General features: G+C 51.4%; 1 protein-coding gene across 2 annotated transcripts; it reads left to right on the forward strand.

The window, feature by feature from the left end:
- Nucleotides 1-1584: 1584 nt before the first annotated feature.
- On the forward strand, nucleotides 1585-24973 carry CALCB (calcitonin related polypeptide beta). Of its 2 annotated transcripts, XM_073659568.1 has the most exons (5): nucleotides 1585-1719; nucleotides 2131-2226; nucleotides 2306-2437; nucleotides 12151-12341; nucleotides 24791-24973. In XM_073659568.1, exons 2-4 carry the CDS (start codon nucleotides 2141-2143, stop codon nucleotides 12314-12316), a joined length of 384 nt encoding a protein of 127 aa, XP_073515669.1. In that variant the 5' UTR covers nucleotides 1585-1719; nucleotides 2131-2140; the 3' UTR covers nucleotides 12317-12341; nucleotides 24791-24973. The 2 variants fall into 2 exon arrangements, with proteins under 2 accessions (XP_073515669.1, XP_073515668.1); XM_073659567.1 differs by lacking the exons at nucleotides 12151-12341; nucleotides 24791-24973 and adding an exon at nucleotides 10812-11294.
- Nucleotides 24974-25297: the final 324 nt, after the last annotated feature.

The raw sequence follows: 25297 nt of genomic DNA on the forward strand, positions 1-25297 counted from the left end.
TTTCTCTCGTGTCCTTCTCTCTCTCTTCTCTTCTTCTTCTTTTCTCTCGTGTCCTTCTCTCTCTCTTCTCTTCTTCTTTTCTCTCGTGTCCTCTCTCTCTTCTTCTTTTCTCTCCTGTCCTTCTCTCTCTTCTCTTCTTCTTTTCTCTCGTGTCCTTCTCTCTTCTCTTCTTCTTCTTTTCTCTCGTGTCCTTCTCTCTCTCTTCTCTTCTTCTTTTCTCTCCTGTCCTTCTCTCTCTCTTCTCTTCTTCTTTTCTCTCCTGTCCTTCTCTCTCTTCTCTTCTTCTTTTCTCTCGTGTCCTTCTCTCTTCTCTTCTTCTTCTTTTCTCTCGTGTCCTTCTCTCTCTCTTCTCTTCTTCTTCTTTTCTCTCGTGTCCTTCTCTCTCTCTTCTCTTCTTCTTTTCTCTCCTGTCCTTCTCTCTCTCTTCTCTTCTTCTTTTCTCTCCTGTCCTTCTCTCTCTTCTCTTCTTCTTTTCTCTCGTGTCCTTCTCTCTTCTCTTCTTCTTCTTTTCTCTCGTGTCCTTCTCTCTCTCTTCTCTTCTTCTTCTTTTCTCTCCTGTCCTTCTCTCTCTTCTCTTCTTCTTTTCTCTCCTGTCCTTCTCTCTCTTCTCTTCTTCTTCTTTTCTCTCGTGTCCTCTCTCTCTTCTTCTTCTTTTCTCTCCTGTCCTTCTCTCTCTTCTCTTCTTCTTTTCTCTCGTGTCCTTCTCTCTTCTCTTCTTCTTCTTTTCTCTCGTGTCCTTCTCTCTCTCTTCTCTTCTTCTTCTTTTCTCTCGTGTCCTTCTCTCTCTCTTCTCTTCTTCTTTTCTCTCCTGTCCTTCTCTCTCTCTTCTCTTCTTCTTTTCTCTCCTGTCCTTCTCTCTCTCTTCTCCCCTCCTGTGTCATCTCTCTTTTTCTGTCTCTTTACCCTACTCTCTCAGTTCCTCTGTCCCTCACGCTTAGTCTCTCGCTGTCTCTTTTATTACCTTTTCTGCATTTTGATCATACTTTAGACTTTCTCTTGGACAATGAGAGCCCCCCGGCCCTCGGCTCAGGTCAGGGGCCGGTGCTGCGGGCTGGTACGAGGGATGTTTCTGGAGGTGGGATCACTCCAGCATGGTCGGAGCTGTATACAGAGCAGCACTTCTAGCTGCTGTGGATTTTGCGGGCAGCAAGTCGTCCCGACTACTCCAGGCTGCCCCAACTTTGGAGAATGTGGTAGTCAGCGATGCGATAGCCCCCCGGGTGAGTGTCTGCAATGCAGTGGTGTTTGCAGTAGATGTCGCTTCTAATAAACGCTGCTCATTCACTTAGCTGTCTTCTAGAAGAAAATACAGTCATTTTTGGAAGGAGGGGGAGCCGTGTAAGGAAAGGATAAATTATTAATGGCTGGAGAGTCTTTCTTTTACTTTTCATTAACGTTTTAAGTTTTTTTTTTTTTTTCAATGACATCAATGCAAATGAGTCTGTCAGTGGCCAAAATGACTGGCACATTTTGTGAATGGAATACTCAGTGACTGTGATGACGTCATTGGTAGGCTTGGGGTCCGTGCACTAATGGGGATTGGCCACTGGAAGTCCCGGGTGGAGCTTATTGGCTGGGCACCACTCATCCAACGCCTACACACTGGGAGCCAGGAGCTACATATAAAAGCCTAGCCTCCCCCCCATTGGAGAACATTGAGATTTGGCTAGTTTGTGAGAAGTCTCAGTGATCTGCACTCTACACAAGGACCACTGGCTGGTGAGTAGATGATGACCAGTCCATACAGCGGGGGACGGGGGGCAGAGGCTGACCCTCCAGTCCTTCCACCCATTCATCAGTTTTGGATACTAGATGCTTTGCCATCAGTTGACTGGAGCCTTGGAGGGAACCAACGCGAAGACCTGTTGCTCTGCAGAAAGTAGTTGTACTACGAGCCTCAGCGTCCCCTTTGGCCGCCTGTGGCCGCCTGTGGCTAGTAGTACGCTGCGGCTTTCGTTGGCTCTTCTTGTAATAAGCGTGTTTGCTAGGATGGTGTCTGAGAGTTGTGTGTGATGAATGTGGAGTGTTTGCAGGGTGCCGGGCTCCAGGCTGCTCTCATTACTCAGGACTCTCTTAATGCTGATGGCATCCCTGGCAGACGGCCAACGCTTCTCCCTTAAATCTTTGTAGGAAGGACATTATGGTCGTGCTGAAGATCTCATCTCTTCTTGCTGTCCTGGGGTTGCTGGTTTGCCAGATGTACAGCTCACAGGCAGCTCCAGTCAGGTAAGGTGTATGCCAGTAAGGATGGTTCTGTGCGGACCCCCCGCAAGACCATTGACCACCTTCCTTTCTTTCCATGAAGAGCTGGCTTGGAGTCATTACCAGACCGGGTCACAGTCAGTGACTATGAGGCGCGGAGGTTACTTAATGCACTGGTCAAAGAGTTTGTGCAGATGACAGCAGAAGAAATGGAGCAGGCGAATGACGGGAACAGGTAAGAGCGGAGCCCCCCTGACGACTGCTGGCATTGAACTACAGTGCACAGCACAGAGTAGACTGCAGCCTCTATGTGTAGGGACCGCTGCACAGCACAGAGTAGACTGCAGCCTCTATGTGTAGGGACCGCTGCACAGCACAGAGTAGACTGCAGCCTCTATGTGTAGGGACCACTGCACAGCACAGAGTAGACTGCAGCCTCTATGTGTAGGGACCGCTGCACAGCACAGAGTAGACTGCAGCCTCTATGTGTAGGGACCACTGCACAGCACAGAGTAGACTGCAGCCTCTATGTGTAGGGACCACTGCACAGCACAGAGTAGACTGCAGCCTCTATGTGTAGGGACCGCTGCACAACACAGAGTAGACTGCAGCCTCTATGTGTAGGGACCACTGCACAGCACAGAGTAGACTGCAGCCTCTATGTGTAGGGACCGCTGCACAACACAGAGTAGACTGCAGCCTCTATGTGTAGGGACCACTGCACAGCACAGAGTAGACTGCAGACTTTATGTGTAGGGACCGCTGCACAGCACAGAGTAGACTGCAGCCTCTATGTGTAGGGACCGCTGCACAGCACAGAGTAGACTGCAGCCTCTATGTGTAGGGACCGCTGCACAGCACAGAGTAGACTGCAGCCTCTATGTGTAAGGACCGCTGCACAGCACAGAGTAGACTGCAGCCTCTATGTGTAGGGACCGCTGCACAGCACAGAGTAGACTGCAGACTTTATGTGTAGGGACCGCTGCACAGCACAGAGTAGACTGCAGCCTCTATGTGTAGGGACCGCTGCACAGCACAGAGTAGACTGCAGACTTTATGTGTAGGGACCGCTGCACAGCACAGAGTAGACTGCAGACTTTATGTGTAGGGACCGCTGCACAGCACAGAGTAGACTGCAGCCTCTGTGTGTAGGGACCACTGCACAGCACAGAGTAGACTGCAGCCTCTATGTGTAGGGACCACTGCACAGCACAGAGTAGACTGCAGCCTCTATGTGTAGGGACCGCTGCACAACACAGAGTAGACTGCAGCCTCTATGTGTAGGGACCGCTGCACAGCACAGAGTAGACTGCAGCCTCTATGTGTAGGGACCGCTGCACAGCACAGAGTAGACTGCAGCCTCTATGTGTAGGGACCGCTGCACAGCACAGAGTAGACTGCAGCCTCTATGTGTAGGGACCGCTGCACAGCACAGAGTAGACTGCAGCCTCTATGTGTAGGGACCACTGCACAGCACAGAGTAGACTGCAGCCTCTATGTGTAGGGACCGCTGCACAGCACAGAGTAGACTGCAGCCTCTATGTGTAGGGACCACTGCACAGCACAGAGTAGACTGCAGCCTCTATGTGTAGGGACCGCTGCACAGCACAGAGTAGACTGCAGCCTCTATGTGTAAGGAAAGCTGCACAGCACAGAGTAGACTGCAGCCTCTACGTGTAGGGACCACTGCACAGCACAGAGTAGACTGCAGCCTCTATGTGTAGGGACCACTGCACAGCACAGAGTAGACTGCCGCCTCTATGTGTAGGGACCGCTGCACAGCACAGAGTAGACTGCAGCCTCTATGTGTAGGGACCACTGCACAGCACAGAGTAGACTGCAGCCTCTATGTGTAGGGACCGCTGCACAGCACAGAGTAGACTGCAGCCTCTATGTGTAGGGACCACTGCACAGCACAGAGTAGACTGCAGCCTCTATGTGTAGGGACCGCTGCACAGCACAGAGTAGACTGCAGCCTCTATGTGTAAGGAAAGCTGCACAGCACAGAGTAGACTGCAGCCTCTACGTGTAGGGACCACTGCAGAGCACAGAGTAGACTGCAGCCTCTATGTGTAGGGACCACTGCACAGCACAGAGTAGACTGCCGCCTCTATGTGTAGGGACCGCTGCACAGCACAGAGTAGACTGCAGCCTCTACGTGTAGGGACCGCTGCACAGCACAGAGTAGACTGCAGCCTCTATGTGTAGGGACCGCAGCACAGCACAGAGTAGACTGCAGCCTCTATGTGTAGGGACCACTGCACAGCACAGAGTAGACTGCAGCCTCTGTGTAAGGACCGCTGCACAGCACAGAGTAGACTGCAGCCTCTATGTGTAGGGACCACTGCACAGCACAGAGTAGACTGCAGCCTCTATGTGTAGGGACCGCTGCACAGCACAGAGTAGACTGCAGCCTCTATGTGTAGGGACCGCTGCACAGCACAGAGTAGACTGCAGCATCTATGTGTAGGGACCATTGCACAGCACAGAGTAGACTGCAGCCTCTATGTGTAGGGACCGCTGCACAGCACAGAGTAAACTGCAGCCTCTATGTGTAGGGGCCGCTGCACAGCACAGAGTAGACTGCAGCCTCTATGTGTAGGGACCACTGCACAGCACTGAGTAGACTGCAGCCTCTATGTGTAGGGACCGCTGCACAACACAGAGTAGACTGCAGCCTCTATGTGTAGGGACCACTGCACAGCACAGAGTAGACTGCAGCCTCTATGTGTAGGGACCACTGCACAGCACAGAGTAGACTGCAGCCTCTATGAGTAGGGACCACTGCACAGCACAGAGTAGACTGCAGCCTCTATGTGTAGGGACCCCTGCACAGCACAGAGTAGACTGCAGCCTCTATGTGTAGGGACCACTGCACAGCACAGAGTAGACTGCAGCCTCTATGTGTAGGGATCACTGCACAGCACAGAGTAGACTGCAGCCTCTATGTGTAGGGACCGCTGCACAGCACAGAGTAGACTGCAGCCTCTATGTGTAGGGACCACTGCACAGCACAGAGTAGACTGCAGCCTCTATGTGTAGGGATCACTGCACAGCACAGAGTAGACTGCAGCCTCTATGTGTAGGGACCACTGCACAGCACAGAGTAGACTGCAGCCTCTATGAGTAGGGACCACTGCACAGCACAGAGTAGACTGCAGCCTCTATGTGTAGGGATCGCTGCACAGCACAGAGTAGACTGCAGCCTCTACATGTATACATGTAGGGACCCCTGCACAGCACAGAGTAGACTGCAGCCTCTATGTGTAGGGACCCCTGCACAGCACAGAGTAGACTGCAGCCTCTATGTGTAGGGACCACTGCACAGCACAGAGTAGACTGCAGCCTCTATGTGTAGGGATCACTGCACAGCACAGAGTAGACTGCAGCCTCTATGTGTAGGGACCACTGCACAGCACAGAGTAGACTGCAGCCTCTACGTGTAGGGACCATTGCACAGCACAGAGTAGACTGCAGCCTCTATGTGTAGGGACCACTGCACAGCACAGAGTAGACTGCAGCCTCTATGTGTAGGGGCCACTGCACAGCACAGAGTAGACTGCAGCCTTTATGTGTAGGGACCACTGCACAGCACAGAGTAGACTGCAGCCTCTATGTGTAGGGACCACTGCACAGCACAGAGTAGACTGCAGCCTCTATGTGTAGGGACCACTGCACAGCACAGAGTAGACTGCAGCCTCCATGTGTAGGGACCACTGCACAGCACAGAGTAGACTGCAGCCTCTATGTGTAGGGACCGCTGCACAGCACAGAGTAGACGGCAGCCTCTATATGTAGGGACCACTGCACAGCACAGAGTAGACTGCAGCCTCTATGTGTAGGGACCGCTGCACAGTAGAGTAGACTGCAGCCTCTACGTGTAGGGACCACTGCACAGCACAGAGTAGACTGCAGCCTCTATGTGTAGGGACCGCTGCACAGCACAGAGTAGACTGCAGCCTCTACGTGTAAGGACCGCTGCACAGCACAGAGTAGACTGCAGCCTCTATGTGTAGGGACCGCTGCACAGCACAGAGTAGACTGCAGCCTCTATGTGTAGGGACCACTGCACAGCACAGAGTAGACTGCAGCCTCTAAGTGTAGGGACCGCTGCATAGCACAGAGTAGACTGCAGCCTCTACGTGTAAGGACCGCTGCACAGCACAGAGTAGACTGCAGCCTCTATGTGTAGGGACCACTGCACAGCACAGAGTAGACTGCAGCCTCTATGTGTAGGGATCACTGCACAGCACAGAGTAGACTGCAGCCTCTATGTGTAGGGACCACTGCACAGCACAGAGTAGACTGCAGCCTCTATGAGTAGGGACCACTGCACAGCACAGACTAGACTGCAGCCTCTATGTGTAGGGATCGCTGCACAGCACAGAGTAGACTGCAGCCTCTACATGTATACATGTAGGGACCCCTGCACAGCACAGAGTAGACTGCAGCCTCTATGTGTAGGGACCCCTGCACAGCACAGAGTAGACTGCAGCCTCTATGTGTAGGGACCACTGCACAGCACAGAGTAGACTGCAGCCTCTATGTGTAGGGATCACTGCACAGCACAGAGTAGACTGCAGCCTCTATGTGTAGGGACCACTGCACAGCACAGAGTAGACTGCAGCCTCTACGTGTAAGGACCGCTGCACAGCACAGAGTAGACTGCAGCCTCTATGTGTAGGGACCACTGCACAGCACAGAGTAGACTGCAGCCTCTATGTGTAGGGATCACTGCACAGCACAGAGTAGACTGCAGCCTCTGTGTAGGGACCACTGCACAGCACAGAGTAGACTGCAGCCTCTATGTGTAGGGACCACTGCACAGCACAGAGTAGACTGCAGCCTCTATGTGTAGGGACCACTGCACAGCACAGAGTAGACTGCAGCCTCTAAGTGTAGGGACCACTGCACAGCACAGAGTAGACTGCAGCCTCTATGTGTAGGGACCACTGCACAGCACAGAGTAGACTGCAGCCTCTAAGTGTAGGGTGTATATCTGTATCTGATACTAACTTTCAGGGGCCATGAATCACAGAGCGCATCCTCATGTCATCTCTGATCTCACACATAGGGGGCAGCACAATCATGCTCCACAGTGATGGGAGTTCAGGATGACTGGGTATATGGTTGTCACAGCTGGCATTTGTACATAGAACTGACCTGTTGATCTCTCACCTGTGTCCTGACAACTGTTATTTATCACCCTCATCATCCTCAGAGTCCTTAACCCTTTTAATGAAGCAGGTGTCCGCAGAGCCTTAGCGTCTGCCCCATGTCTATTTCCATTAGTCATAAAGAGAAGGAATGATCCCCTTGGAGAGACCATGGGGTGTGAGCGCGAGGTACGGTATTATGGAGAAGAGAGGTCCCGGGTCTGGGGGTGCCCTCGGTCACAGTCCTGCATGCTCCCCCATCCATATTAAGGCATGTAGTGTAATGACAGTTGCTTTGTCTGCAGTGAGAGGATTGATAATATAACTGGGCGTTCACATAATGCACTCAGCGATGACATCATCCTCCGAGCAGAGAGATCAATAGCAGTGCATGGACTGCATTGTAATAACCGCCACTACAGCATGATCTAAGCATGGCTGCACCCCGCTCTGCAGCGGGGACTGTACCCCAGGTCTACTACTCACTCAGCATGCCTGCACCCCGCTCTGCAGCGGGGACTGTACCCCAGGTCTACTACTCACTCAGCATGCCTGCACCCCGCTCTGCAGCGGGGACTGTACCCCAGGTCTACTACTCACTCAGCATGCCTGCACCCCGCTCTGCAGCGGGGACTGTACCCCAGGTCTATTACTCACTCAGCATGCCTGCACCTCGCTCTGCAGCGGGGACTGTACCCCAGGTCTACTACTCACTCAGCATGCCTGCACCCCGCTCTGCAGCGAGGACTGTACCCCAGGTCTATTACTCACTCAGCATGCCTGCACCCCGCTCTGCAGCGGGGACTGTACCCCAGGTCTACTACTCACTCAGCATGCCTGCACCCCGCTCCGCAGCGGGGACTGTACCCCAGGTATACTACTCACTCAGCATGCATGCACCCCGCTCTGCAGTGGGGACTGTACCCCAGGTCTACTACTCACTCAGCATGCCTGCACCCCGCTCTGCAGAGGGGACTGTACCCCAGGTCTACTACTCACTCAGCATGCCTGCACCCCGCTCTGCAGCGGGGACTATACCCAAGTTCTATTACTCACTCAGCATGCCTGCACCCCGCTCTGCAGCGGGGACTGTACCCCAGGTCTACTACTCACTCAGCATGCCTGCACCCCGCTCTGCAGCGGGGACTGTACCCCAGGTCTACTACTCACTCAGCATGCCTGCACCCCGCTCTGCAGCGGGGACTGTACCCCAGGTCTATTACTCACTCAGCATGCCTGCACCCCGCTCTGCAGCGGGGACTGTACCCCAGGTCTACTACTCACTCAGCATGCCTGCACCCCGCTCTGCAGCGGGGACTGTACCCCAGGTCTATTACTCACTCAGCATGCCTGCACCCCGCTCTGCAGCGGGGACTGTACCCCAGGTCTACTACTCACTCAGCATGCCTGCACCCCGCTCCGCAGCGGGGACTGTACCCCAGGTCTACTACTCACTCAGCATGCATGCACCCCGCTCTGCAGTGGGGACTGTACCCCAGGTCTACTACTCACTCAGCATGCCTGCACCCCGCTCTGCAGAGGGGACTGTACCCCAGGTCTACTACTCACTCAGCATGCCTGCACCCCGCTCTGCAGCGGGGACTATACCCAAGTTCTATTACTCACTCAGCATGCCTGCACCCCGCTCTGCAGCGGGGACTGTACCCCAGGTCTACTACTCACACTCAGCATGCCTGCATACAGCACTGCAGCGGGGACTATACCCCAGGTCTACTACTCACTCAGCATGCCTGCACCCCGCTCTGCAGCGGGGACTGTACCCCAGGTCTACCACTCACTCAGCATGCCTGCACCCCGCTCTGTAGCGGGGACTGTACCCCAGGTCTACTACTCACACTCACCATGCCTGCATACAGCACTGCAGCGGGGACTGTACCCCAGGTCTACTACTCACTCAGCATGCCTGCACCCTGCTCTGCAGCGGGGACTGTACCCCAGGTCTACTACTCACTCAGCATGCCTGCACCCCGCTCTGCAGCTGGGACTGTACCCCAGGTCTACTACTCACTCAGCATGCCTGCACCCCGCTCTGCAGCAGGGACTGTACCCCAGGTCTACTACTCACATTCAGCATACCTGCATACAGCACTGCAGCGGGGACTGTACCCCAGGTCTAGTACTCACTCAGCATGCATGCACCCTGCTCTACAGCGGGGACTGTACTCCAGGTCTACTACTCACTCAGCATGCATGCACCCCGCTCTACAGCGGGGACTGTACTCCAGGTCTACTACTCACTCAGCATGCATGCACCCCGCTCTACAGTGGGGACTGTACCCCAGGTCTACTACTCACTCAGCATGCATGCACCCCGCTCTACAGCGGGGACTGTACCCCAGGTCTACTACTCACTCAGCATGCATGCACCCCACTCTGCAGCGGGGACTGTACCCCAGGTCTACTACTCACTCAGCATGCCTGCACCCCGCTCTGCAGCAGGGACTGTACCCCAGGTCTACTACTCACATTCAGCATACCTGCATACAGCACTGCAGCGGGGACTGTACCCCAGGTCTAGTACTCACTCAGCATGCATGCACCCTGCTCTACAGCGGGGACTGTACTCCAGGTCTACTACTCACTCAGCATGCATGCACCCCGCTCTACAGCGGGGACTGTACTCCAGGTCTACTACTCACTCAGCATGCATGCACCCCGCTCTACAGTGGGGACTGTACCCCAGGTCTACTACTCACTCAGCATGCATGCACCCCGCTCTACAGCGGGGACTGTACCCCAGGTCTACTACTCACTCAGCATGCATGCACCCCACTCTGCAGCGGGGACTGTACCCCAGGTCTACTACTCACTCCGCATGCATGCACCCCGCTCTACAGCGGGGACTGTACTCCAGGTCTACTAGTCACACTCAGCATGCCTGCATACAGCACTGCAGCGGGGACTGTACCCCAGGTCTAGTACTCACTCAGCATGCCTGCACCCTGCTCTGCAGCGGGGACTGTACCCCAGGTCTACTACTCACTCAGCATGCCTGCACCCCGCTCTGCAGCTGGGACTGTACCCCAGGTCTACTACTCACTCAGCATGCCTGCACCCCGCTCTGCAGCAGGGACTGTACCCCAGGTCTACTACTAACATTCAGCATACCTGCATACAGCACTGCAGCGGGGACTGTACCCCAGGTCTACTACTCACTCAGCATGCCTGCACCCCGCTCTACAGCGGGGACTGTACTCCAGGTCTACTACTCACACTCAGCATGCCTGCATACAGCACTGCAGCGGGGACTGCACCCCACCTGCCACTCACACTCCGCATGGTACAGCAGCAGGCAGCGCTCACTTCTCACTACGGTCTGGTTAACAGCATGACATGTGAACATGCAGTTGCATGAGGGTGCATGTGTCTTTTGACCACTTTGGTTTGGCTGTTTTTTGGCATGTCTCTTTTTTTCTGTTTTCCCCCCTGCAGCTTGGATAGACCCATGTCCAAACGTTGCTCGGCTCTGAGTACTTGCACGCTGGGGAGACTCTCTCAGGATTTGCAGAAATTAAACTCTTATCCTCGCACTGATGTCGGTGCTGGCACGCCTGGCAAGAAGAGAAGCGCCCTGGCCGCCATGGACAATGAACATTACGCAAACTATGGCGAGCAGTTTGATATTAATAACTAGAACGCAAGGCTGATGCATGTGGAGAGATAACGTGGACAGGGTCACCCTCAGCCGGAGCGCAGAGCGCACAACCAACCTCTCATATATTACTAGAGCGAGTTAGCTAGGTGCAGGAGCCCCCCGACCCCAGAACACGAGCACGCGCTGTATCCTCCGATCATTACTTCAGATTCGAGCTCACAGCGTTTTGTCCCTTTTTCATTGCTGCTTATGTACAAATAAAATCCTCTCATCCGCCTGCTCCGCACTCAATTAATAAACCTATTTTTCTACAAGGAGAAGTTTTGTGGTTTAATAGTGTTCGGTATAATAGATGGTCAGCTCTGTAGTGGGGGTGGGATCAGTCATAGCTCAGGGCGGGTGGGGGTTAACAGCGGACGGCAGTGAGAAGAACAGCAGGTAAAACACTAATCCATGAAGGTAAGAGACTTTCATTCTTGATACATTGTTGCCTGTGATCGGAATTGTTGTGTAGTTATTAGTGTTGAGCGAGTATGTTCTGTTCTGAGTATGCTCGGGCCGAGCTCCGAGTTTTTACAGCTGCTCGGTGATATGCTTGAATCACTCCATGATTTGCGACTGTTTGACAGCTTTATTACATGTGATGTCTATTACTTACACATTCCTCCCATGTAATAAAGCTGTCAAACAGCTGCAAATCATGGAGTGATTCAACCATATCACCGAGCAGCTGTAACTACTCGGAGCTCGGCCTGAGCAAACTCGCTCATCACTACTAGTGATACAATGTAACAGTCATGCTGATACATTTTCTGCATTCTGTAGATCTGTGCTAATCCTGGTTCGTGGCCAATATCAGGAATTCACTAGCCGTCCCCCTCTTGCGCTCAGCACAGGAGAGGTCTGAGGGTTTCTTAGGATTTTGGCCACTGATGTAACATTTTATACATTTTCTTATGACTTATGTGAACTTCACAAATGTTATGATGATCCGCCTTCGGGTGGATTGACGATCATCAGATATCCCCCATGTACCAAGAATAGACTGATGGGCAGATGGTTTACTGATCATTTCTGTCATGCCAGTGGCCGAGGGACTACAAGTCTCAGCATGTTTCCTGCTATTCACCCGATAATCACTGATGATAATTTAGTTTTTTCTTCCTCGACTTCCAGAAGCAATGTGACAGCGCAGAAGAGAGCGTGCAACACGGCGACCTGCGTCACCCACCGCCTGGCAGACTTCCTCAGCCGGTCAGGGGGAATGGTGAAGAGCAATTTTGTGCCCACAAATGTCGGCTCCAAAGCATTTGGCCGGAGAAGACGAAGCCTCCACGTCTAAAGCCAGCCATGACAACAGGAATATGGTAATGGTCTTGGGGGGGGCTGCGTCCTGGCACGGTCTGAGCCCATCCGTCATGGGACCTCGGACGGCATTGTGAACTGACGGATGGTGTTATACGGGTGTAATCCGTGATAATAGAAACGGATATGGCATGTAATGCAATAGATCATACAAAATACCAGCTAATGGAATAAACCAGGATATAATACACCCTAATATGTAACATGAAATAACGTGATCGAGTATAATACAACTCACTAATCTAATGTAATTCAGTATGAAACCTATCAGCCTGTAATGTAACTCAATCCACTAAGATAGTGTAATATCAAATGCAGTAACGGAATACAGAGGAGCGCCAAGGAAGATAATGTTATACGCCGGATTAGATCAGATTTTAACGCCATCCGCAATATTCTCTTCCTGACCACAACCCCAGAATTTCTACATTTTTTCCTTTGCGCTGGATTTTACACTTATGTTACCCAATCCTGATTTTATTACATTTCCCAGCTGCTCTCAATGATCGGCAGCAGAGCGGAGACTCAGACACGGATAGTCAGAAAGGGAAGAGAAATAAATGAATGATAACGACAGCACATAAAGAATGATGAGAATGATGTCACATAGACAAATAACCATCACAAGTCACTTCTATAGGGAAACCTAACCCAGGGCACAAAATGCGCCTGCTCCATCTGCATGCCTTGTATCCGGTGCTGTATCTGTATCCGGTGCTGTATCTGTATCCGGTGCAGTATCTGTATCCGGTGCAGTATCTGTATTCGGTGCAGTATCTGTATTCGGTGCAGTATCTGTATTCGGTGCAGTATCTGTATCCGGTGCAGTATCTGTATCCGGCGTTGTATCAGTATCCGGTGCTGTATCTGTATCCGCTGCAGTATCAGTATCCGCTGCAGTATCAGTATCCGGTGCTCTATCTGTATCCGGTGCTGTATCTGTATCCGGTGCTGTATCTGTATCCGGTGCTCTATCTGTATCCGGTGCTCTATCTGTATCCGGTGCTCTATCTGTATCCGGTGCTGTATCTGTATCCGGTGCTGTATCTGTATCCGGTGCTGTATCTGTATCCGGTACTGTATCTGTATCCGGTGCAGTATCTGTATCCAGTTCTGTATTTGTATCCGGTGCAGTATCTGTATTCGGTGCAGTATCTGTATCCGGTGCTGTATCTGTATCCGGTGCTGTATCTGTATCCGCTGCAGTATCAGTATCCGTTGCAGTATCAGTATCCGGTGCTCTATCTGTATCCGGTGCTCTATCTGTATCCGGTGCTCTATCTGTATCCGGTGCTGTATCAGTATCCGGTGCTCTATCTGTATCCGGTGCTCTATCTGTATCCGGTGCTGTATCTGTATCCGGTGCTGTATCTGTATCCGGTACTGTATCTGTATCCGGTGCAGTATCTGTATCCAGTTCTGTATTTGTATCCGGTGCAGTATCTGTATTCGGTGCAGTATCTGTATCCGGTGCTGTATCTGTATCCGCTGCAGTATCAGTATCCGCTGCAGTATCAGTATCCGGTGCTGTATCTGTATCCGATGCTGTATCTGTATCCGGTGCTCTATCTGTATCCGGTGCTGTATCTGTATCCGGTGCTGTAACTGTATCCAGTGCTGTAACTGTATCCGGTGCTGTATCTGTATCCGGTGCTGTAACTGTATCCGGTGCTGTATCTGTATCCGGTGCTGTATCTGTATCCGGTGCTGTGAGTTTTGGTCAGTGCCAAGTCCGATCCACAACGTGGATATAATATCACAGTAGATCACTGTGATATACAGATAAATGTACAATCAGGATCTGATCAGCTCATGGACTGAGCTCAGCGATCCCCCTAACCCAGCGCTAACTTTGACCTTAATATTAGATACTAACACTGATATATCCTAGTAACAACCACTAGTATCACTATACTAGCCTAACCCCGGTCTACAGTGCGGTCAGTGCACTCTGGTCGTGGATAGGAGCTGTGTGAGTTTCCTGAGCTTCTGGGTCGCCCATACAGCGTTTGTTTCGCCGGCCTGGCATGATGTGCCATGTGTGCAGCACAGGTGATGTCTTCCCAGCCTGGTTAATCACAGGTTGAGCCTGGGAAATTTCCATAGCTCGTGTCTACAGCCAGAGCGCACGGACCTGGACCATGGGCCGGGGCTGCATGAAACGGTCCACTTATCTCAAGAACTGATAATAATAATATAATTACTACCCCAACACTAACGAAACCTGACCTGAAAGTGATCCTGACAGCTGCTGCCTGCCGATCCTCGAGCAGCATGAATCAGGCACCGGCTGTATGATCGCAGCCCAGTATGTCCGACTATGAAACTCTGCCGCGTTTCAAACAACTATGAACACTCATCTATTCCACAACTAGTATCACTAATGTAACCTAATAACAACCTAATTACTACTAATCTGTCTTAGAACCAACTAGTAACAATACTCATCTGACCCAATGATGACGTGTAATAAACCTGCGCCTTCCTAGTAAAAACAATGTCTGATAACTACCCCAAGCTCAAGAAGGGCTTACCTTATAACTAACCCTATAGTATCCTACTAGTAAGAGCTACTAATCTGCCCTGATAATCACTCCTAATACAATTACTACTAATCCACCGCAAATAACAAATATTACTATTAATCCACCCTAACTAGCGAGAATTAAATGATTCCAATAGTAACTACTAAAATTAATCTGCACTAATAGTTCTACTGATATTAATCTACATTAGCAACAACTACTACTGATCTGCCCTAATATTAACATGGAGAAAAAAACAGGCGTTTAATTGGAAATATATAGATTTCATATAGTACAATCACATATCTGTTGATATTGTCAATGGTTATAGCCGTGTGGCTAATGTAGTCTTACCCTTTTGGTAGTGAGACCCCCTCCTAAGTAATCAAACGCAGCCCCCGACGTACGTTTCGTTTTCTTTTTCAAGGGGTAGTGATCAATAACCCCCAAGATACGTGATTCTACTATATGTAATCAAGATCTTTGGGGATGTTTTAAAGTGCAACCTCCTTGTATCTGTTCTTACCTGTTTAGTGAGGTTAACCCTCTATATACCTAGCAATTGTTTTTTTTTCTTTGTTTTTATTGTTTTTTTCTGGGTTATTTGCATTTTTCTGTCTTTATTGTTGGTGGATTTTTGATGAATCGCCCATTCCGGTCCATCAATGTTTTTAATATTTGATCCATTTTAAATATATGAATAAAAGTTTGTTTATTTTTTTCTCCATGTTAATGCATGACTTCAGGAGTGGAGCGTTTGCACGCATGACTTCAGGAGTGGAGCGTTTGCACGCATGACTTCAGGAGTGGAGCGTTTGCACGCATGACTTCAGGAGTGGAGCGTTTGCACGCATGACTTCAGGAGTGGGGAGTTTGCACGCATGACTTCAGGAGTGGGGAGTTTGCACGCATGACTTCAGGAGTGGGGCGTTTGCACGCATGACTTCAGGAGTGGGGCGTTTGCACGCATGACTTCAGGAGTGGGGCGTTTGCACGCATGACTTCAGGAGTGGGGCGTTTGCACGCATGACTTCAGGAGTGGGGCGTGTGCACGCATGACTTCAGGAGCGGGGCGTTTGCACGCATGACTTCAGGAGCGGGGCGTTTGCACGCATGACTTCAGGAGCGGGGCGTTTGCACGCATGACTTCAGGAGCGGGGCGTTTGCACGCATGACTTCAGGAGCGGGGCGTTTGCACGCATGACTTCAGGAGCGGGGCGTTTGCACGCATGACTTCAGGAGCGGGGCGTTTGCACGCATGACTTCAGGAGCGGGGCGTTTGCACGCATGACTTCAGGAGCGGGGCGTTTGCACGCATGACTTCAGGAGCGGGGCGTTTGCACGCATGACTTCAGGAGCGGGGCGTTTGCACGCATGACTTCAGGAGCGGGGCGTTTGCACGCATGACTTCAGGAGCGGGGCGTTTGCACGCATGACTTCAGGAGCGGGGCGTTTGCACGCATGACTTCAGGAGCGGGGCGTTTGCACGCATGACTTCAGGAGCGGGGCGTTTGCACGCATGACTTCAGGAGCGGGGAGTTTGCACGCATGACTTCAGGAGCGGGGAGTTTGCACGCATGACTTCAGGAGCGGGGCGTTTGCACGCATGACTTCAGGAGCGGGGCGTTTGCACGCATGACTTCAGGAGCGGGGCGCTTGCACGCATGACTTCAGGAGCGGGGAGTTTGCACGCATGACTTCAGGAGTGGGCAGTTTGCACGCATGACTTCAGGAGTGGGGCGTTTGCACGCATGACTTCAGGAGTGGGGCGTTTGCACGCATGACTTCAGGAGTGGGGCGTTTGCACGCATGACTTCAGGAGTGGGGCGTTTGCACGCATGACTTCAGGAGTGGGGCGTTTGCACGCATGACTTCAGGAGTGGGGTGTTTGCACACATGCCGTCTCATTTTCGCCTGTCTACTTTTTATGGCTATTTTCAGCCCAAGGAAGGCATTATTTGAAAATTAACCTGGCTCCTATATTTCTAATTGATCTACCCGAATAGTATCAGTTACTAACCTAACAACTACTAACATTAAGCAGTCTGTCATCACATGTATAGATTTATACAGCTTAACCATTTATGTAGGTGATTTCACCCTCATACAAATTATACCAGGCATCTATATTTTAATGCTATACTTGCAAAAAATCTTTTATATAACATGCAAATGAGGCGTGGCCTATGGCACGGTAAATCCTCGGCATGGCCTATGGCGTGGTGCACCCTTGGCGTGGTAAATTCTTGGTGTAGCATATGGTGCAGTGCACCCTTGGCGTGGCCTATGTTGTGGTCACCCTTGGCGTGGCCTATGGCATAGTGCCCCCTTGGTGTGGCCTATGGCGTAGTGCCCCTTTGGTGTGGCCTATGGTGTGGTGCATCCTTGGTGTGGTGCCCCCTTGGTGTGGCCTATGATGTGGTGCACACTTGGTATGGCCTATGACGTGGTTAACCCATGACGTCACCTATGGCGTGGTGCACCCTTGGCATGGCCCATGACGTGGTTAAACTTTGGTGTGGCCTATGGTGTGGTCACCCTTGGCGTGGCCTATGGCGTGGTGCCCCCTTGGTGTGGCCTAAGGCATGGTGCCCCTTGGTGTGGCCTAAGGCATGGTGACCCCTTCGTGTGGCCTAAGGCATGGTGACCCCTTCGTGTGGCCTAAGGCATGGTGCCCCTTGGTGTAGCCTAAGGCATGGTGCCCCCTTGGTGTGGCCTAAGGCATGGTGCCCCCTTGGTGTGGCGTATGGAGTGGTGAATTGTTACGCTTTTCGATTTGGGTATTGAGCCCAGTCCCTTTTCTTGATTCACAGTGCTCGCTTGGTAATGGTGAATGCTGTCTAGAAGCAATCCCCGTTCATGCGCTTGTGCACTGACACTGGAGGAGCCCAGCGGTGCAGTCAGTGTCAGTGCGGGCAAGCACGCAATGTGGCTGCGGGCACAGTTAGCAGCCGCAGCTCACAAGCCTTCAGTGCCCTCTGCTCCTCTGTGAAGCCGCTCGCTTATACACTTCTGGGTGTATCGAGAGGCAGCCGCAGACAGGAGGAGTCCGGTGTGCCAATGGGGTCCAACGTTGTGAGTGTGCCAATGGGGTCCTCCAGTATCGGTGTGAAAGTGCAGAAATGGTGATTGATTATAGACAGAGGACACACTTACCCAGCGAGTGCTGTCAATCAAGACAAAGGACTCCAATGCAAACTGGAGGGCACCACTGAAACGAGTTGTTTGTATACCAGTAAATATATACCAGTAACATGTATATGCCTGGTATGATATCTCTGGGGGTCACGCCCACCATATAAATATTTAAACAATTTAAATGTCACTTTGTGGGTGACAGACTCCCATTAACCTAATAGTAACTAACCAAACTAACGCCATTGTAACTAATACTCATCTAAACCAATAACTACTTCTAAACTGCAAATAAAGACTAGTACTAGTCATATTAATCTACCCTAATAGTAACTACTAACCTAACATCATGACTAACTACTACTGTATAGTAATAAAATCTACTAATCCATCCTGATAATACAGCTGACATTCATCTACCCTATTAGTAATGGTTACTGAACTAACCCAATAGTAACTACAACCAATATAACTTCATAATGACTATTACTAATCCGGCCTGTTTTACTTTGCTTGTGTTATATCCTGCATCTGGCCCAATTTGTAATTATCTGATAAAGATGGGTCAGAGGACTCTCCCCTCTCCTTAACACCTGAATGCATTTGCTAGCATATATATTGTGAAGACTAAGTCTGATGACGTAGTCTGCCAGTGTGAATTCACCAAGTGTGATAATGAATTAGACCTGAATGGAACAGAAGGAAACAGAAACATTGTTTACTTTGCCTGGGTATCCTGTTTGTTTTCTCTCTCTCCCCTATAGTCCTCCACTTTCTACTAACCCCCCTAATCCCTACACCTAGCAAGGAACTCTTCATCTCTCCCTCCATCCTCCCCATTCATCTTACCTCCTCCTCAGAAATATTCCTCAACATTCAATCCTGCATCTCCAAACACAGACAGCCAACTCATGCCCTCTCCTCCTCCCACCTGCTCACACTTTCTCTGCTCCTTCTGACTGCAGGTGATATCTCTCCTCACCACATCCCCACAGTCACTCCCACCTCCTATCCACGATATGTCACAAACTCTCGCAACCTTTCAAACCTTATATCCATCCGCCCAGCCCCCGCTTCCCCAGTCCCACTAACAGGAGCTCTATGGAACGCTCGCTCCGTGTGCAACAAACTTTCCTACATCCATGACCTTTTCATTACTAACAAACTTTCCTTCCTCGCCATCACAGAAACCTGGCTCACCCCCTCAGACACAGCCTCTCCAGCTGCACTTTCATACTGCGGATTCCACCTTTCCCACACCCCCCGCTCCAGCGGCAAGCATGGTGGAGGAGTAGGTTTTCTCCTGTCAGATACCTGCACCTTCACCCAAATCCCACTGCCGCACTCCATTACTCTCCCCTCTTTTGAGGTGCACTGTGTGAGCATCTCTCCCCCTCCAACCTCCAACTGGCAGTCATTTACCGCCCCCCAGGGCTAGCCACCACTTTCTTCAACCACTTCACCACCTCGCTACTTCACTTCCTTTCTGCCGACATCCCCACTATCATAATGGGTGACTTCAACATCCCCATTGACACTTCCCACTTGTCTGTCTCTAAGTTCCTATCTCTCACTTCCTCCTTCGGCCTCGCTCAATGGTCTTCGGCAGCTACTCATAAAGATGGCCACACACTGGACCTCATCTTCACCCGCCTCTGTTCCCTATCTAACCTCTCTAACTCACCTCTCCCTCTCTCTGACCACAACCTACTCACATTCTCTACCCTCTCCTCTCCAGGTCCACAATCCCCACTCCACAAACTTACACACGCTCGCAGAAACCTCAAACACCTTGACCTACACTCACTCTCTGAATTCCTTCTTCCTCTCACAGGCATAAGTTCATTACACAATGCAGATGTTGCTGCCGCTTCATATAACACCACAACAGCTGCAGCTCTCAATTCGGTTGCCCCCTCACACATACCACAGCTCGCACACTCAATAGGCAACCCTGGCACACCAACCTAACCAAAGAACTGCGAAGGGCCTCCAGGGTTGCTGAGCGGAGATGGAAAAGGTCCAATTCCAACGAGCACTTCGTCGCATTCAAACAGTCCCTCACTTCTTTCAAGTCCACACTTACTGCTGCAAAACAAACCAACTTCTCATCTCTCATATCCTCCCTGTCCCACAAACCTAAACAGCTATTCAAAATTTTCAATTCTCTCCTCCGTCCCCCAGCACCTCCTCCCTCTTCTCTCATCTCAGCCGAAGCCTTTGCCTCATTCTTCAAGCAGAAGATTGGCAGCATCAGACAATGCTTTTGCCTAAAGTCCCCACAGCCCCTCCTCATCTCTACTCAACCTTCCTCCTCCAAAACCAGATTCTCCACCATTACGGAAGATCAACTTTCCTCTTTACTCTCCAAATCACACCTCACCATCTGTAAACTTGACCCAATCCAGTCTCACCTCATCCCTAACGTTACCACAATCCTCATCCCAACCCTAACCCACCTTTTCAAAATGTCACTAACAACTGGTGTCTTCCCCTCATGCTTCAAACATGCCGCAATCACACCCATCCTCAAAAAGCCCTCCCTTGACCCATCCTCTCTGACTAGCTATCGCCCCATATCACTTCTCCCCTATGCCTCAAAACTACTGGAACAACAGGTCCATTCTGAACTGTCCTCCCACCTCTCCTCCTGCTCTCTGTTTGACCGCCTATAATCTGGCTTCCGACTGCATCACTCGACTGAAACTGCCCTGACTAAAGTCACCATCGACCTAACTGCCAAATTCAAGCGACACTACTCTGTCCTCCTCCTTCTGGACCTGTCCTCCTCCTCCTGGACCTGTCATCTGCCTTCGACACAGTGGACCATTCCCTCTTACTACAGACTCTCTCATCTCTTGACATCACAGACTTGGCCCTATCCTGGATCTCCTGATACCTAATAGACCGGAGATTCAGTGTCTCCCACTCACACACCACCTCCTCATCTCGCCCCCTATCTGTCGGTGTCCCCCAAGGTTCAGTTCTAGGACCCCCGCTCTTCTCCATCTACACCTTTGGCCTGGGACAGTTCATAGAGTCTCACGGCTTTCAGTATCACCTCTGTGCTGATGACACACTGATCTACCTCTCTGGGCCCGATATCTCCTCCCTACTAACCAGAATCCCACAATGTCTGTCTGCTATTTCATCGTTCTTCTCTGCTAGATTTCTAAAACTTAACATGGACAAAACAGAATTCATCATCTTTCCGCCATCTCATTCAACCCCCCCAACTGACCTATCCATCATAGTCAATGGCTGTCCACTCTCCCCAGTCCCTCAAGCTCGCTGCCTCGGGGTAACCCTGGACTCTGATCTCTCCTTCACACCACATATCCAAGCCCTTTCCACTTCCTGCCGACTCCAACTCAAAAATATCTCCCGGATCCGCACATTCCTCAACCATGAATCTGCGAAAACATTAGTGTACGCCCTCATCATCTCCCGCCTCGGCTACTGCAACCTCCTGCTCTGTGGCCTCCCCTCTAACACTCTCGCACCCCTCCAATCTATCCTAAACTCTGCTGCCAATCTAATCGACCTGACCCCCCACTATTCCCCGGCCTCTCCTCTCTGTCAATCCCTTCACTGGCTCCCCATTGCCCAGAGACTCCAGTTCAAAACCCTATCCATGGCATACAAAGCCATCCACAACCTGTCTCCTCCATATATCTGTGACCTAGTCTCCTGGTACATACCTGCACGCAGCCTCCGATCCTCACAAGATCTCCTTCTCTACCCCCTCTTATCTCCTCTTCCCACAATCGTATACAAGATTTCTCCCGTGCATCCCCCCTACTCTGGAACTCTCTACCCCAACACATCAGACTCTCACCTACCATGGAAACCTTCAAAAAGAAATCTGAAGACCCACCTCTTCCGACAAGCCTACAACCTGCAGTAACCACCGCTCCACCATACCGCTGCACGACCAGCTCTACCCAAACCTACTGTATCCTCACCCATCCCTTGTAGACTGTGAGTCCTCGCGGGCAGGGTCCTCGCTCCACCATACCGCTGCACGACCAGCTCTACCCTCACCTACTGTATCCTCACCCATCCCCTGTAGATTGTGAGCCCTCACGGGCAGGGTCCTCGCTCCACCATACTGCTGCACGACCAGCCCTACCCTCACCTACTGTATCCTCACCCATCCCTTGTAGACTGTGAGCCCTCGCGGGCAGGGTCCTCGCTCCACCATACCGCTGCACGACCAGCTCTACCCTCACCTACTGTATCCTCACCCATCCCCTGTAGATTGTGAGCCCTCGCGGGCAGGGTCCTCGCTCCACCATACCGCTGCACGACCAGCTCTACCCTCACCTACTGTATCCTCACCCATCCCTTGTAGACTGTGAGCCCTCGTGGGCAGGGTCCTCGCTCCACCATACCACTGCACGACCAGCTCTACCCTCACCTACTGTATCCTCACCCATCCCCTGTAGACTGTGAGCCCTCGCGGGCAGGGTCCTCGCTCCACCATACCACTGCACGACCAGCTCTACCCTCACCTATTGTATCCTCACCCATCCCTTGTAGATTGTGAGCCCTCGCGGGCAGGGTCCTCGCTCCACCATACCGCTGCACGACCAGCTCTACCCTCACCTACTGTATCCTCACCCATCCCGTGTAGATTGTGAGCCCTCGCGGGCAGGGTCCTCACTCCACCATACCGCTGCACGACCAGCTCTACCCTCACCTACTGTATCCTCACCCATCCCTTGTAGATTGTGAGCCCTCGCGGGCAGGGTCCTCGCCCCACCATACCACTGCACGACCAGCCCTACCCTCACCTACTGTATCCTCACCCATTCCTTGTAGATTGTGAGCCCTCGCGGGCAGGGTCCTCGCTCCACCATACTGCTGCACAACCAGCCCTACCCTCGCCTACTGTATCCCAACCATCCCCTGTAGATTGTGAGCCCTCGCGGGCAGGGTCCTCGCTCCACCATACCGCTGAACGACCAGCTCTACCCTCACCTACTGTATCCCAACCATCCCTTGTAGACTGTGAGCCCTCGCGGGCAGGGTCCTCGCTCCACCATACCGCTGCACGACCAGCTCTACCCTCACCTACTGTATCCCAACCATCCCCTGTAGACTGTGAGCCCTCGCGGGCAGGGTCCTCGCTCCATCATACCGCTGCACGACCAGCTCTACCATCACCTACTGTATCCTCACCCATCCCTTGTAGACTGTGAGCCCTCGCGGGCAGGGTCCTCACTCCATCATACCGCTGCATGACCAGCTCTATCCTCACCTACTGTATCCTCACCCATCCCTTGTAGATTGTGAGCCCTCGCGGGCAGGGTCCTCGCTCCACCATACTGCTGCACGATCAGCTCTACCCTCACCTACTGTATCCTCACCCATCCCTTGTAGACTGTGAGCCCTCGCGGGCAGGGTCCTCACTCCATCATACCGCTGCATGACCAGCTTTATCCTCACCTACTGTATCCTCACCCATCCCTTGTAGATTGTGAGCCCTCGCGGGCAGGGTCCTCGCTCCACCATACCGCTGCATGACCAGCTCTACCCTCACCTACTGTATCCCAACCATCCCCTGTAGACTGTGAGCCCTCGCGGCCAGGGTCCTCGCTCCACCATACCGCTGCACGACCAGCTCTGCCCTCACCTACTGTATCCTCACCCATCCCTTGTAGACTGTGAGCCCTCGCGGGCAGGGTACTCGCTCCACCATACCGCTGCATGACCAGCTCTACCCTCACCTACTGTATCCTCATCCATCCCTTGTAGACTGTGAGCCCTCGCGGGCAGGGTCCTCGCTCCACCATACCGCTGCATGACCAGCTCTACCCTCACCTACTGTATCCTCACCCATCCCTTGTAGACTGTGAGCCCTCGCGGGCAGGGTCCTCGCTCCACCATACCGCTGCACGACCAGCTCTACCCTCACCTACTGTATCCTCACCCATCCCTTGTAGACTGTGAGCCCTCGCGGGGAGGGTCCTCGCTCCACCATACCGCTGCACGACCAGCTCTACCCTCACCTCCTGTATCCTCACCCATCCTTTGTAGATTGTGAGCCCTCGCGGGCAGGGTCCTCTCCTCCTGTACCAATCGCTGACTTGTATTGTTCATGATTACTGTAATTGTTTTTGCTATGTATACCCCTATCACATGTAAAGCGTCATGGAATAAATGGTGCTATAATAATAAATAATAATAATAATAATAACTTACTACTAATCTACTATACTAACAATAACTAGTAATAAATCCTAATAGTAACTCACAGTGATTTACCTTACTAAATATAGCTACGATCACCATTACTAATCTTTCCTTATTCCAGCATTATTAATAGCTGATCATATTAAATTAGATCTAGATTAAGAAGTAATAATTATACAATTTGACAATAACTAAGCCAGTAATAATTTGCTCATCCAGTCGTCCACATCAGTTTGGGGATCACTCTCATGTGATAGTATAATAGTCACAAACGTATCAAGGATGGAAGTACTGTAAGTCCTAACTTTCTATCCTGGAGTCTCGGAGGCCTCTGCAGGGGCGGAGCTCCAGATTAGAGACCTCCTGGGCGTCACCCTCAGTGGACTCTCTCGGCCAATTACACTGTACTGGATCTAGTCTCCTCCGATGTACTGTAACTCTAATCCACAACGTCACAGGTGGATCAGAGGTGCATTGAATGAGGAGACAAAAGCTCCACAGTATTCGCTCTACCACCACTTTGTTTTCTCCAGGGTTTAAGTCGCCATGGACATTTCTTTATTTTTTATTACATTTTCTTTTTTTCTTTTTAGATTGCCATGAAAATGAAAATTCAACTTTCTTCCAAAAACACCACATCACGAAGACCAAACCAAACCGTTCTGCATCTGAACCAAGACCCTTTTTTTGTTGTTTTGCGTTTTGTATCCATTGCTAGCGCCCTTCTGTTATTTATTGTATAGAGACAGAGAGAAAAAGTATTTATTACAACCAAATGAGTCTATTCTTTTTATATCTTATATTTCAAAATAAAATCTGACGGCATCCATTGATTCTTTACATTGCGGCGTCCTGGCGGACTGCACAGCCCTCGGGGGACACACTGTACAGGTCCATGTCGGGGCGGATGAGGAGTGCGCCGTGCCTTGGACTGACATGATTGTACAGTATGTTACAAATAGAATAAACATTGTATCAATTGTGTATTTCAGCAAGATTAAAAAAGTATTTTAGATACAGCGCCGTTCCTTCTCCTTTCTTTATGGCAGTTTTATCCACTCCAGGTAAATAATGGTGGTCAGTGATAACCCCCAGGGGTC

Source organism: Phyllobates terribilis, unplaced genomic scaffold (assembly GCF_046119375.1).
Source record: "Phyllobates terribilis strain yellow unplaced genomic scaffold, ASM4611937v1 Scaffold_13__5_contigs__length_258822181, whole genome shotgun sequence".
In the NCBI taxonomy this organism is placed as follows: Eukaryota; Metazoa; Chordata; class Amphibia; order Anura; family Dendrobatidae; genus Phyllobates; species Phyllobates terribilis.

Bases quoted from the DNA above. Each gene is read 5' to 3' on its own strand.
- CALCB (XM_073659567.1), top strand. From the start codon at position 2,141: ATGGTCGTGCTGAAGATCTCATCTCTTCTTGCTGTCCTGGGGTTGCTG. The intron at 2,227-2,305 runs GTAAGGTGTATG...CTTTCCATGAAG, and splicing joins TCACAGGCAGCTCCAGTCAG to AGCTGGCTTGGAGTCATTAC. The intron at 2,438-10,811 runs GTAAGAGCGGAG...TCCCCCCTGCAG, and splicing joins CAGGCGAATGACGGGAACAG to CTTGGATAGACCCATGTCCA.